The sequence below is a fragment of the Hippopotamus amphibius genome, chromosome 1 (genome assembly GCF_030028045.1).
Source record: "Hippopotamus amphibius kiboko isolate mHipAmp2 chromosome 1, mHipAmp2.hap2, whole genome shotgun sequence".
Lineage (NCBI taxonomy): Eukaryota > Metazoa > Chordata > Mammalia > Artiodactyla > Hippopotamidae > Hippopotamus > Hippopotamus amphibius.
Genome location: NC_080186.1, coordinates 16,523,026 through 16,536,571, shown reverse-complemented (window position 1 = coordinate 16,536,571; position 13,546 = coordinate 16,523,026). Strand labels below are relative to the sequence as shown.

Here is a 13,546-nt window from a genome sequence, read left to right as displayed (position 1 = left end):
CAGGCCTGCTTGCCCGGCCTTGGGCTACCTGGGTCCCAGGAAACACTGGGCACTTCCTGTCCCTGACCCCAGAAGTGGCCTCCTCGGCAGGCAGTCTTTCTAGGGTAACAGGAGCTGACCTCACCCTCACCAGACCTGCTTCCTTTCCGTGGGCGTGGACAGAGAGTCTGGGCTTGGAGTCAGTCATGCGTCCCTGAGATGCTGGCTCGGCCACTGACTGGCTCTGTGACCTCTGCATGCCTCTGGGTCCTCATCTGTAAAGTGGGAATACCAGCATGGTGACACGTCTGTGCCCTCAGGCCTGGAAAGAGGGGCTCGGCACAGGGCCTGGCACGTAGTAGCCCAATGAGTATCTGTTATCATTACTGTCATTAATAATAGCAATGGCCCAGGTAGCCTGTCAGCCTTAAGGCTGCTGTCTCCTTAACAGCTCAGGGAGGGGTCCATAGAGGCTTGGGGTACCTTGCTTAGTCCAGAGGTCAGGGCTCAGCCCTTGACAGCAACCTTCACTGCCCCCTGCCTCAGTCTGCCCATCTTCAGAATGGGCTGTGGACATCCTCTTGGCTGAAGTGTGGGTTTGGGAGGCCTAATGGAGAGCTTGGAGAGAGACCCTGTCCATACCTCTGATCTCTGGCGAAGGAGAGCCTGTTTGGCAGCCCTGCACAGGAAGCCCCTCCTCTCCTGCCTCCTGGGAAACCCAGGACCCCCTCCTCCATGAAATCTATCCGCCCTTGACGTCCCCCAATTCTGAGAGGGACTGTTCCTCCCAAGGTTCACAAATCTCCCAACTTGGGGCCCTCCCTGACCCCAGACTCTTTTTCTCTTCCAGGAGGAGTGATGGGCAGACCCAGCGCTTCCCTCAGGCACTAGACCTGCCACGAGTGGACTTAGTTCCCTCCCAGACTGCTTCACTCCACCCTAAGGTAAGTGCCCGCCTCCCTACGGCCCCTGGTCTGGAGACCCCACCCCTACCCCACGCAGGGCCAAGAGATACCTAAGAATGACCGCTGTGCAGAGTTAAAATGTTTGGGTAGATGCTGCTTGGGGGTTAGCCTCCGAAGGGGATACCACTCCTTACCAGGGGGGCCTGGTACAGTCTCAGAGCTTGAACCAGGATCTGTAGCACTGTTGGGGGCAAAACAGCTGGGAATAAACTGGCCAAACGGCTATTCTTCCTAATCTCCTTTATCAACATCGCCATCAATTCCCTCAACTGCAAATCAGGTATAATGATAACACCCCCCTCCACAGGGCTCGTGTGAGAAGTGGGGTAAAGTGTGAAAAAGTGATGGTAAGACACACTGTGCACAGTATCTGGCACAGAGTAAGAGCCCTATAAATGAGGCTGTTCTTGTTGTAATCGTCAAAATCAAATGTTTGCCCAGCACCTGACCTGTGTCAACTTTGTGCTGGGCCCTGAGGTGCCAGAAACTAATCTGACCCAGACCCTGCCCTCAGAGAGCCATTGTCCAGTTAGGAGATAAATAGCGAAACAACTTATGCAGGGTGTCAAAAACCGGTAATAACCACTGGTGTTTACTGAGATTTACTACGTGCCAGGTGGGTACTTAATGCTTTACATGCAGTGTTTCATTTCATTCTCAAACTCTAACTACTATGTACTTATATTAATACTCTTATCAGTCCCATTTTGCAGATGAGAAAATGGAGGCTCAGAGAGGTTAAGTTACTTGCTCAAGTAGGATGTGATGGGTTAGGACTGGAATGCATGTTATCTGCCCAGAGTGCCTGGTCTGGTGGCATCTCTAATGCAGAGAGCAATAAGCTCTCATTTTTGTAGTACACTTTTCAGTTTCTAAAGCACGCCCACGGATATCATGCCTCTTGGTCCTTCCATCAAATCTTATGTGGTAGGCATTCTCCAGAGGAGGATCCAGATGCTCAGAGAGGGGCAGTGGCTTTCCCAAGGTCACACAGCCAGGAACTAGCAGAAGCGGGATCTGCTAAGCTCTTTTCCCGGTGCTCTGACCTGGAACAAGGGCCATGTACCTCTCCTAGGTCAGGAGGGCACATGTCCAAGGAATGGTGTACTTTTGGGGGACTACCACCTCCAAGAGGGTCCAAGTGCGGATTCTTGGGGACCATATCAGGGGGGTTCTTGAGATCCTCTTCTGTTGTCTGTGCCTGGGCAACAGCCCAAGACTGGGCCATGGGGGTGCTGGGACTTAGCAGGTAGGGAGCGACTCCACAGCAGCTGGGTTCAGAAGTGCGACTCCCAGTCCCTCTCCCCCTAAGCATCCACTAGGAGGCCTGGGTTCACTTCCTCTCCCTGGGCCTCAGTGTTTCTGTTGGAATGATGAGGGTTAGAACTGCCCATCTCCCTGAGTCCTGCCTGCTCAGCCAGCCTGGGGCTGGCCTTCTCAGATTAGCCCTGAGCTGCCTCCCCTCAGGCTTCCTGGCTTCTGCCCACTTTGGCTAGAAGCCTCCATTTGTGCCAATAGAACCCAGACGGCTGCGGGCTCCAAACTGCCCCACCCCAACAGCCCACCCCCACCCCAGAATCAAGACACAGTCTGTAGATCATTCTCCTGTGACAGGAAAGGAAACCAGGGCCCAGAGAGGTTGGATCTCCAGCAAACCAGTGGTGGGGCTGAGGGGTCCCAGCTCTGTGGCACAGTCTCCCTCCCCCTCCCCCAGGTCTGCACACATTTAATGTTGATGGTGGAGCCCGTCTGAGGGGCAGGTGACCTCCCTGTGCCGATGGGCAAATCCCTGCCCCTCTCTGGTCCTCGGTGTCTCATCTGTAAAATAGAGGTGACAGTTTCTTCTCTACCTACCTTGCCAGCTTGCAGTTGGGGGATGACTGTGAAAGTCATTTTGGAAAGTTGAAATTAGGAAGCTGAACTGTTATCAGCATCATTCTGTTCCCAGGGCAGGCCAGAACACCCAGAAAGGACGTCCCCCTCTCATTGGGAAGCCACATTTGTATAGACACTGAGCTATCCAAGACCCTCCTGCCCTGCCCCGCTGTAGGAATTTTTCTACTAGAGGATTTAGAAATCTGCACACACGTATACACACAACCTACCCATACCAACATACATGGGTACATTCACATATCTGCACATGTATTCAGAGACTTGCACACGTACACATGTATGTATATGCAGATACTCATGTACAACCACACAAATATGCACACCCAGGATGTCCATGAACACACAGCCACATCTGATCTCAGAGTCACACACATGTACACAGCTGCACGCACACACATGCACACCCTCCACTCCAGGCACACAGACATCTCCAGTGATGCGAGCAGCTCCTGCCTCCTCCCAGTGTGGGAACGAATGTTTCTCTGGCTGCATTTCGATGGGTGCCCGGAAGCGCTCAGGCCTGGAAGTGCCTGCGTGAATCAATATTTGCTACTGTTAATTATTAAAAACAAAGCTACACCGTGCCTGGAACACACATCTCCAGAGTTCCCACCGGCTTCCTGGGCTCCAACCTGACCCAGGGCCAGGTCTGGGGAAAAGGAAGGCGCAGTGCCCTTGGCCCTGGAGATGGAGAGTGGTGGGTAGCTGCCAGCAGCTCCTTCAGGAAGCTGAAGAGAGGTTGGGTATTGAGCTGGTGGGCAGCCCTGCCCCACAGGGTCTGAAGCAGCTGGTGTTGACTTGGCCGCAGCTCAGGAAGCAATTGCCGCTTTCCCAGCATCTGTCTGGGGAGGGGTGCTGAGGCCCTGCCCCGCACTGTACAGTGGCAGACACAACGCAGGGTCAGCCGGAGGGGCCTGCAGAAGCCTCTAATTCTACAGATGGGGAATCTGAGGCCTACAGAGGTGGCAGGGACTCACTCAAGTCTACTCAGCAAGTTGTAGCAAGGCCAGGGCTGGAACCCACACATCCTGAAGCCTTCTCCATGTGTGGGTCCTCGGCAGCCCCTGTTCCCTCCCTCTCCCAGGATCAGGGGCAGTTAGGGACAGGTATGGGCATGGAGCCTGGGGAAGGGAGGGTACAGGTCGGCCACTGTCAGGCATTAGAGGGGGGTGGAGGTGAGGAGGTGGGAGGGAAGAGAGCGCCAAGCCTTTCCCTGGATTCCTAGTTCTGCCTTTTCCAAGCTGTGTGATCTTGAGCATGATATTTTAACTCTTGGAATCAGTTTTCTCTTCTGTAAAATAGGGGCGACTCTCGTACCTTTTAAAAAAAATTGTTAATTAATTTGTTTATTTGGCTGCAACAGGTCTTGGTTGTGGCACACAGCCGGTGGGTTCCAGGGTGCGCCGGCTCAGTAGTTGCGGCGCATGGGTTCTCTAGTTGTGGAGCACAGGCTCTACAGCATGAGGGCTTAGTTGCCCCGAGGCATGTGGTATCTTAGTTCCCCGATCCTCGAACCCGACCAGGGTTGGAACCCGCGTCTCCTGTATTGGAAGGCGGATTCTTAACCGCTGGACCACCAGGGAAGTCCCCACACTCGAGCCTCTTCAGTTGTGGGGAGATGATAAAACTTGCAAGCGTCCAACATTAAGTAGACACTCAAGAAAAGCCCTCTGTCTCCAAGCTAACCCCCACACCCCCGCCACTTCCTCCCCTACTTCAAAGCCCAGCCCAAGAAGCGCATCCCCGGGGCCCTGAGGCGTGGTACCCAGAGTTTGGGAAGTTAGAGGACGCGGGTGAGGCGCGCACTGGAGAGCCCGCGGACTCAAGTGCCCGAGCGCCGAAAGCTCCCAGAGCGCTAGCGAGAGCGCGCAGGCGCAGTGTCCGGGGACCGCACCGGCGGCGGGGCCTCCTGTGTCCCCGCCCCGGATCCCCTAAGCCCCGCCCCGTCCCCGCGCCGCCCGTACCTGGCGCCCCGCCCCCTCAGGGCCAGGCCGCCCGGCGAGCCCAGCGCAGGCGGCGCGCCGCGGGAGTCGGAGCCGGGAGCGCGGAGCTCGGCGCTGCGGGGCCCGGGCCGGGGCTCGTGCGGGCGGGAGCCGGCTACGCCAGCTGAAGCTCTGCCGGGGTGGGGGCCGGGGCCGGGCCGAGCCGAGCTCGGGATGGCGCAGCCGCGGCCCCTGGCGCCCCCCGGCCGTCCTCGGAGGGGATCGCTGCCCGCCGGGGCCGGCTGGCAGGTGAGGACCAGGGCGAAGGCGGCCTGGCCGAGGGGGTCCGCGGGAGGCGGGTTAGCCCAACTTCCTCGGAGCCCGGCAGGCTCTGCCCCAGCCAGGGCGGGTGTGCGAGGCTCCGTCATGGAGGGTGTGTTAGCTTCTGGGCTGACACACGGCCACCGCGGCCACAGGGCACACCCCTACCCAGGGGTCCCGGGCCTTGGGCTCTTTCTGCAGTTGCCTGCGGAAACAGTGCCCGTGGTGGCACTGTGGCTCTGGGCTACAGGGGCACTCTGTGTGTCTGTGAAAGAGAGAGAGACTGTGTGTGTGTGTGTGTGTGTGTGTGTGTGTGTGTGTGTGTGTGTGTGTGAGAGAGAGCTAGCCTTGGGACCACTTCGTCCATCCCCTCCCCCCTTTAGGAGGGGTCTGGGTGTCACAGTGTAACTTTCCTTGGTGCCCTGGGCCACTTTACTCACAGCCCTCCATGTGTCAGAGCATCTGATGCACGAGTGAGGCTGTATCTGTGGGTGTCACTTGTTGCTGTGTGTGCCCTCTGGGTGACAGTACCATGTGTCAGTGTTTATGTGGCTGTGACTCCTGGTGCTTTGTTCCTGGCCATGTTAGGCCATGTTACCCTGAGTGGGGGTGTTTTGGGGAACATCAGTGCACCCGTATCACTCGTGCTGGAACTGTCCTGGGCTGAGGCTGTGTGGCTCACCCAGGCACAGACGCTGATGTTGCTGTGGTACAAGGTGTTGGCTGACAGACGTGTTTGTCTACCTGGACTGCAGATGTGTGTCTGTAGTCTCTGCTGTAACTGCCTGTGGAATTGTCTCTTCCAGGCTCAGAAGTGTTGGGCGTGGCCACAGGGGCGGTGGGTCACCATGTCCTGTGGACTCCTGTCGCGCGTTTTACAGGGTGGGTTTTGCCTCTGTGGGGAGGCCTCACAGTGTGCACGCGGGGTGTCTGTGTCTCGTGATCTTTAACAGAGAGCTCCGTGTGTGTGTGTGTGTGTGTGTGTGTGTGTGTGTGTGGTGCATACCTGTGCGTCTCATCCGTGGCGATTAACCACTTCCACAGTTTCTGCATGTTTTCTCTTTTTCTCAAAACTCACTTAATGTTACGGGATCAAGCCTGTCACGTCTGTTATACAGGGAGTGTGACTCTGATGGGGAAGGGTGAACTTGTGTGTAGGAGTGGGGCTCTGTGGCTCAGTTTCCGTGAACATACCTTCCTGTGTCTGCAAGTGCATGTTATTGTGTCTCTGCATACAGATGTGAGAGTAGTTTTGTGGTGTTCGTGTAGCTTCGTGTGCTATTACTGGTGCAATTGCACAGATCTACATAGGGGTGGGTTTGCATTTGTGTGTGTGGCTCTTATGGGACATAGACCTGTGTGTGTGAGTGTGCTGTCGTGTAACATAGGACACTGACATGTGTATTTGTATGTTAGCGTGTAGCTCTAAGAATTGATGTGCACAGACCCGGTGGGTTTGTGTGTGTGGGTTTCTGTGTGTTTGCTTTCTTTGGTACAGTGAGACTGTGTTTAAATATTGTAAATATTGGTGTGCAGGCCTGTGTGTGTTTGAGTGAGTGAGCGAGAGAGAGAGAGAGAGAGAGAGAGAGAGTGTTTCCCGGTGCACAACCCCATAGCACATGTGTGTGTGAGCTCAGGCAGTGCCCCCACTGGACAGCCGACTGAATTGAGGCCTTGGAGGTGCTGGGGGAGGGGCGCTCTCTTACGGACTCTGGGGGCTTCCCACGCCCAGCCCCCAGCCCGGCCAGCCGGCAAGGATGCCGCCTTCCAGGAAGGCTCGTAGAGAGTTGGCTGGAGAGGCTGAAGCTGCCAAGCACAGCTGGCAGATGCCCAGATTAACCCTGTGTGTGCCCTGGCTAGCCTCAGGAGAGGCTGGCTGGAGCGTGGGGGGGGGGGGGGCGTGTGCACGCAGACACAGGCTAATGGGACATCCCCGCATTCTCTCCCCCAGCAGCCCCCCAGCCCACACTGCTTGGTGGGGTGGGCAGGGCCCTCCTTCCAGGAGAGGTGGGTGGAACCACAGACCCTCCTGAGGATCCCAGCTGGGCTCATCTCTGGAGCCGGGACCTGGGGCTCTTCTGGGGGGTCCGTGGGCCAATCCTGGCACTGCCAGTCTTTCAGTGACATGGCGGAGATGTGTCTCTCCCCAGAGGTCAAGGCCGTCTTTGTCTGAGGCAGCAGCCTCCTCCTTTGGGGAAGGGGACCGAGTGGAGTGGGCTGCCTGGGGAGGATGCTGGACTCTGGGCAGACTTCACTGGGCAGCCGGTCAAACTCTGCCCGTCAGTGGCACAGAGCACCGTCCTACAATGTCCCTTCCACTCCCTCTTGCTGCTTGGACAGGTCCATAGTGGTTGGTCAGAGTTGGGGGGACCAGGAGGGCTGGACTTGGAGGATCAGCTGGGCTACCCCAGCACTGACCTGCTCTCCCCATCTCTGTTGCAGAACACAGATCTGTTTGAGATGATTGAAAAGATGCAGGTGAGGTGGGCTCTGTAGCCCGTTCTGGGGAGCCATGGAGGGGGGCTGAGCTGGGGGTGGGGGGGCCCTTGCTATATCTCCAGCCCTACATCTCTCTCTCTGAGGACAGGCCGGGAGCTCTCGAAAACCGTGCCAGGAGGAGATGGGGGCAGTACATTGTCCAGAGCCCTCTGTCTGGGGTCAGAAGAGAGGATGGGGACTGATAGTGTCCAACTCCCTGACTGACCAAGGACCCAGGCCCCACTTGCGTCTCCCCAGCCCCCTTCCCTGTGTAGGTTGCTGGGATCAGTGCCTCCTCTCCCCCCCTCCCCCCAATACACACACCATCTCCCATCTCCCAAGAAGCATCACGGGCTCTGCAGGACCCCCGTGTGGAATGGGAGGAGGGGCAGATACCAGGGCACAGGGCAGGTCCAGGGAGGTGTTTTAAGGAACTGGGCAGCCCGCACCCCCTCTGCCTGACCCGCGCCCATCCTCCACTCCCCAGCCCTGGCCTTCCACTTGGGTATGTGTTGGGAGGTGGGTGGGGGACTTGGACAAACCTCAGAAGCTTTCCTGATGTCGGTTCCCCCTCCAAACCGTCTCTCCTGCCATCTTCCTGTTTCTCCGCCTCTCTTAGTCTTTCTGCTCCACCTCTCCCCCTCCTTCTCTCTCTCCCCCTCTCTCCCTCTTCCTCTCTCTCTCCCTCTCCCTCTCGCTCTCAGCAACACTCAACAACACGTATCTGTGTAGATGCAGTGGCCTCCCTCCCCAGCTCACACACAAGCGTGCATACTGGCCCTGCCCCCACTCCCAGCGGCGACTAGAGCCCCCAGCGCTGCCCGCTGCTGCCGACTTCCTTCAGCCCTGGTTCCCTCCAGGAAGGCCAGCCCTGCAGAGGCCTGAGTAACCCTGCCGGCCAGCAGCCTGCCCTGGGAGCACCCCCACATCACCATCCACCTGGGAGGGATGCTGTCTCCAACAGGGAGGCAGCCCTGCGGTGGGCATGGGAGGCGTGTGACGGGATGTGCTACCTCCTCTTTGCAGGGAAGCAGGATGGATGAACAACGATGCGCCTTCCCACCACCCCTCAAAGTAGGTCGGAATCCGGTCCCACTCCACCCTTCTGGGGGCCATCGGCTTCCTGAGCAGCACTCTCCAAAGGGCTTGGGGATGGAAGGGGATGGGACAGGGGAGGCAGAGTCCCTCTCGAGGGGTGGAGGAAGTGCGGCCCCAGCTGAGCAGCCAGCCCAGGAGAATCAGCGCCCTTTCACGAAGTAGTCTTACTGCAGGCCAGGTGCCAGGGCCAAGGGGGAAGCGGGGTGTACCCAGCCCCCGTCCTCTAAGAGGCTGAGATGTGGAGCACCCCTCCCTTGCTATAGGCCTGGGGCCTTCATTCCAGCTCTTCCCCACCCCATCTGTACCACTGTAAACTCACCACACCTCTCCAGGCTTCCCCAGCTCAAAATCGAAGCCCCATCCCTCACGACAGCCTGCTGTAAAAGGTTCCCCGTGAAGCCAGTTATGATCAGCAGCTGCAGGAAGACTCACACCCAGGACCCAGGAGGCTTGTGCTCCCCGCCCTCCACGTAGCTCCTGCCTGGGAAGGCTGGGGGGCGGGGGGGGGGAGTGGAGACAGAGAGATGGGGAGGGGTAGCCTGGTTGCCCCCGCCAGCCTTCATGAAGAGACTGACAGGAGGCTGGAGACCAAAGGAGGTGTGAGGAAGCTCTTTAGACTCAGAATTTTCTTGGGGTGGGCACTGCACAGCCCCCCAGATAGGCATATGGTTGGTGATTTGGGACCCCAATAATCCAAGAATATTAGTGGCTGGGCTTAGGGGAGTGGACCCAGGGCTACAAGGATGAAGGTTAAAGCAGGATTCGTGGGCACAAGGCTGATGCTTTGTCTAGAACAAGGCTAGAGACCACAATTCTCAAAGCGTCAGCCTCACCTGGGAGCTTGTTGGCATGTAAGTTCTCGGACTCTACCCAGACCCACATCATAAGAAACTCTGGGGCTGGGGCGAAGCAGTCTGTTTAATGAGCCCTCCAGGCCATTCTGATGCACTGAGAACCACTGGTCCAGAGGTTTCTTTTGGGGATGGAGTGAGCCTCCTTTTCCCCAAGCAGAAGGAGACCCAGAAGAGGCCGCCAGCACTCAGTGAACCAGCCTGCCTCAGCCCCTGCCTCATGGGATGGGGACATGAGGACACAGTTCCATCCACACCCCCAATCCCAGGGGTGGGGGCAGGCGCCGGTTGGCTGAACAGCAGGCGTTCTGGGGAGGCTGAAAGTAAAGGGCAAGGACCCCACCCCAGCTGGGCCTCTGCCCTGCTTGTGTTTTACAGACGGAGGAGGACTACATTCCTTACCCGAGCGTGCACGAGGTAACTGGCTGGACCCCTCTGAGCCCATCTCCATCCCTAGCCCAGGAGGCTCTCACTCAGGGAATCTGGACAACCAGGTCCTCCTCCCTGTCAAGAGCCTGACCATAGGCCTTGCTGTGGGTGCTGGAGACTCAGTTTACAGGCCTGAGACTTCAGAGCTCATTTGAACCCTTAGGGCTCTGAGCCAAATGTGCCAGCCTCTGGCCAATGTCAAGCTGCCAGCTCACCCTGCCCCACACCCCCATCCTTTGAGACTGGGACGTGGGGCTCTGTGCATCTGGGTCTGTGCCTGCAATGGGAGAAAAAGGGCTGGAGCAAGTACCTTGGCAGGGGGATGTGAGCCCAGGGACCCACACAGGCTCTGGGCTCTCCCCTAGTATTCCTTAGCCATGGCAAAGGTGGCTCCAAGTCTAAATTTGGAGTGTCCTGGGGCCCCCAGTGGGGTGCAGTGTGGGTGGCTCTCAGCTGAGTCCTCCTTCAGGTCCTGGGGCGAGAAGGGCCGTTCCCTCTCATCCTGCTGCCCCAGTTTGGGGGCTACTGGATTGAAGGCACCAATCACGAAATCACCAGCATCCCGGAGACAGAGCCGCTTCAGTCTCCCACGACCAAGGTGAAGCTGGAGTGCAACCCCACCGCCCGCATCTACCGGAAGCACTTTCTTGGCAAGGTGGGTGGCCCGCAGGTGTTGGGGGGCTGGGTTGGGTGGGGAGTGGGTCGCAGTCCAGCCCTGGGGGCGGTTGGGCCTGGGAGGGAGCAGAACCGTGGGCTGGGCTGGCTGGCAGTCCCAGAGTCCAGGGAGCATGTGAGGTGGATTCGCTCATTCAATCCACAAACGTTTGTTGCAGAAGGCAGTGTTGTGGCTTAGTGGTTAACAGAGACTCTGCCAGGGTTTGAATCCTGGCTCTGGCACCCACTGCATGGGACATCGGGCAAGTCACTTCTCCTCTCTGCGCCTCTGTGTCTTCATCTGTAAAAACGGAGATGGTGATGATACCCAGCTTGGGCCTCTCACGCGATGGCGGTTGTGAGGCCTTTAGAATGGCGTCGGGCACAAAGTAGGTGCTCAGTCAGGGTGAGCAGGTGAGGAGCACAGCTGTGTGCCTGGTCCTGTCGTGGGCACCAGGTATACAGCAGCGAACAAAACAGTCCCAGGCCCCGCCCTCAGGCAGCTCGAGGTGGGGAAGACAATCATGTGGAGGCGGGACCTGGGTGGGTCCAACCCCTGCCCCACCACCTGCTCCAGAGCCAGGACCCTGCCCGGTCGCCACCAGTCCTAGTGTCACCCAGCGGTGGTCCAGGCAGGGGTTAGTGGGCGAGGTTGTGGGAGCTGGAGGGAGCTCACACGCTGGGACATCGCGTGTGCCGCGTTCCACGCCAGGTGCTGTCTCTGTGTCAGTTTACAAATGAGGTGGCAGCATGTAGCATGGGCCCTGGAGTCTCGCAGCCCGGGTGCGCCTCTTGACGCTTCCGCTAATTGATGGTGTGACCTTGGGCAAGGTATTTAACCCTCCTGAGGCTGTTTCCTCATCTGTAAAAATGAGGATGATAAAAGTACATGTAAAGCATCAAGAACCACGCTTGGCACATAGTAAGTGCTCAGTAAATGTTAGCTGGTATTATTACATCTTCATAATTACTCTGTGAGATCAAGATTGTCCTAATTTTTACAGAAGAGGAAACGGAGGCTCAGAGGCGTAAGGTGACTTGGTTAAGGTCACACAAGTACTGAGCTAGGAATTTGACTAGCTCTGGCTGACCTTCCATTAAGACACACTAAGGGGGATCACATTCCTAGCGTGTGTGCATGCAAGCATGCGTGCTGGGAGGAGGGGTGACTCCTTGGGGTGTTGGGGAGCTGTGTGAGCTCAGTCTGGGCCTAGGGCACTGGCCTGATGCCAGCAGGTGTTGGTGCTAAGGTGGGGGGACAGGGTGACTGAGACTAAACAAGCAGCTTTGAGTTCAGGAGCCATTGCCTGGGCACAGACGCAGAACAGGGCATGAGACTCCACCTGTGGGTGGAGGGAGACCTGCATCCCAGGAACCTGCCATCCAGAGGCTCTTAAGTGGGTCTGGCAGGTGGTGGAACCTGGGCCTAGCATATAGTTAGTGCTCAGAAACGTTTGCTGAAGGAGTGATGAGTGACAGAATGATGGTGGTGCCTTGAGCACTGGAGGATTGGAAGAGGTACAGGTTGAGGGGTCCTAGAGGAGGCATGATGACGAGGGTCAGGTTAGCAGCACAGAGAGGAGAGGCCCCAGGGGCTGGCAGAGAGGCAAGGCCATTCCCGACTCCAGATGGGGTGACTGGGGAAGCGGTGGGCCCTGTTCTAGCAGAGGGAGGAGGTTCAGGTGACTTTGGCATTGACCCCCTGGGACCCTGAGCCCACTCTCCTTGGGCTTCTCTGGGCCTGGCCAGGGGGGTCTGGGGAAATTCCCCATCCCGAGGACGGCGGTGCAGCTCTCCTTGCCAGGTGCCTGCCACTCCCTCTCTGCAGATGGTGCCAAGCATTTGGGGGTTTCCATCACTTAGTGCCCAAGCAGGGCTGGGAGGACTCTGCCCCAGGTCCCCACAGACTGGCCCTGAGCTGTGGATTTGTGGGGCGTGCCCCCTGGCCCCTACATCTTTTTCTTCCCGCCCTTTGAGCACAGCTGTTTATATTCAAACAGGACTTCCTACCACGATGACTCTTGGGGCGGGTGTGGCTGGGGAGCCAGCCCCATTCTCAGGGCCGGGCTGGCAGGGGAGCCCAGGGCCAGGTGGGGTGAAACCTCCTGGCACTCCTGGCCCTTGGCTTTGGAACTTCCCCACCTGGAGGTGTCAGCCCTGCACTCGTCTCTGGGGGTGACATCCCTGCTGCAGTTTCCCCTGGGCCCTCGGGAATAATTCTTCCCTGCGGCTTTCCCAGGTGGGTGAGGTGGGAGGGTAGGAACCAGCTCGGTCAGCCGCCCATCGTGTTCATGAGATGTTTCATTTCCTGATTCTCATGGGCCCTGGCTTCAGGGGCCACAGAGCAATCAGCTGAGCAATCAGTCAGTTGACATATTTTTATTGAGCACCTACTGTGTGCCCAGCTCTGAGAGGGGCAGGGGCTGGGAGACAGCCATGCAGGTGCAGATGTGGTCCTGACTTTGCTGAGGACCCAGAGAGCCAAGGTTACTACAGATGTTCACTGAACACCTGCTCTGCACCAGGCACTATCTTGCTCAGTGCCTGCCACCTTCCCACAAGGCAGTGGGCCTCACTCCCATTTTATAGACGAGGAAACTGAGGCACAGAAAGGTGAGGTGACCTTCTCAGCTTACCCAGCTGGCAAGTGGCAGAGCTGGGATTTGAACGCAGGTCTATCTCAGGCAGAGTGTGGTGTTAGCCCGGACGCCTGCTGCTTGGTGAAAGACCCCTGTCCAGGGGCTTTCTGGTCTGGTTTCTGGAAGCCTCAGGCTCAGCTTCACTGACTCACCTGGCCCCTGCCTCCCACCACAGGAGCATTTTAATTACTACTCACTGGACACCGCCCTGGGCCACCTGGTCTTCTCACTCAAGTATGATGTCATCGGGGACCAGGAGCACCTGCGGCTGCTGCTCAGGTGAGGGTGGGGTGAGGGGACCCGCGACAGCAGAG

At 57.8% G+C, this 13,546-nt stretch overlaps 1 protein-coding gene across 11 annotated transcripts in view; it reads left to right on the top strand.

Annotated features, from left to right (window-relative positions):
- The first annotated feature begins 835 nt into the window (after window positions 1-835).
- RAP1GAP (RAP1 GTPase activating protein) overlaps window positions 836-13,546 on the top strand; it is a 29,265-nt gene continuing 16,554 nt past the window's right edge. For 6 of the 11 annotated variants that reach the window (XR_009047975.1, XR_009047976.1, XR_009047973.1 and 3 more), the window contains exons 1-6: window positions 4,837-5,071; window positions 7,526-7,561; window positions 8,588-8,635; window positions 9,889-9,927; window positions 10,409-10,594; window positions 13,408-13,511. Coding sequence is in view for 6 of the 11 variants with exons in the window: in XM_057698922.1 (XP_057554905.1) it covers window positions 4,997-5,071; window positions 7,526-7,561; window positions 8,588-8,635; window positions 9,889-9,927; window positions 10,409-10,594; window positions 13,408-13,511 (488 nt within the window). In the remaining 5 variants the exon portion in view is untranslated. Of the gene's footprint in view, window positions 924-4,836; window positions 5,072-7,525; window positions 7,562-8,587; window positions 8,636-9,888; window positions 9,928-10,408; window positions 10,595-13,407; window positions 13,512-13,546 lie in introns of those variants that run through there. The other 5 variants (XR_009047989.1, XM_057698941.1, XM_057698931.1 and 2 more) reach the window with 4 other exon arrangements.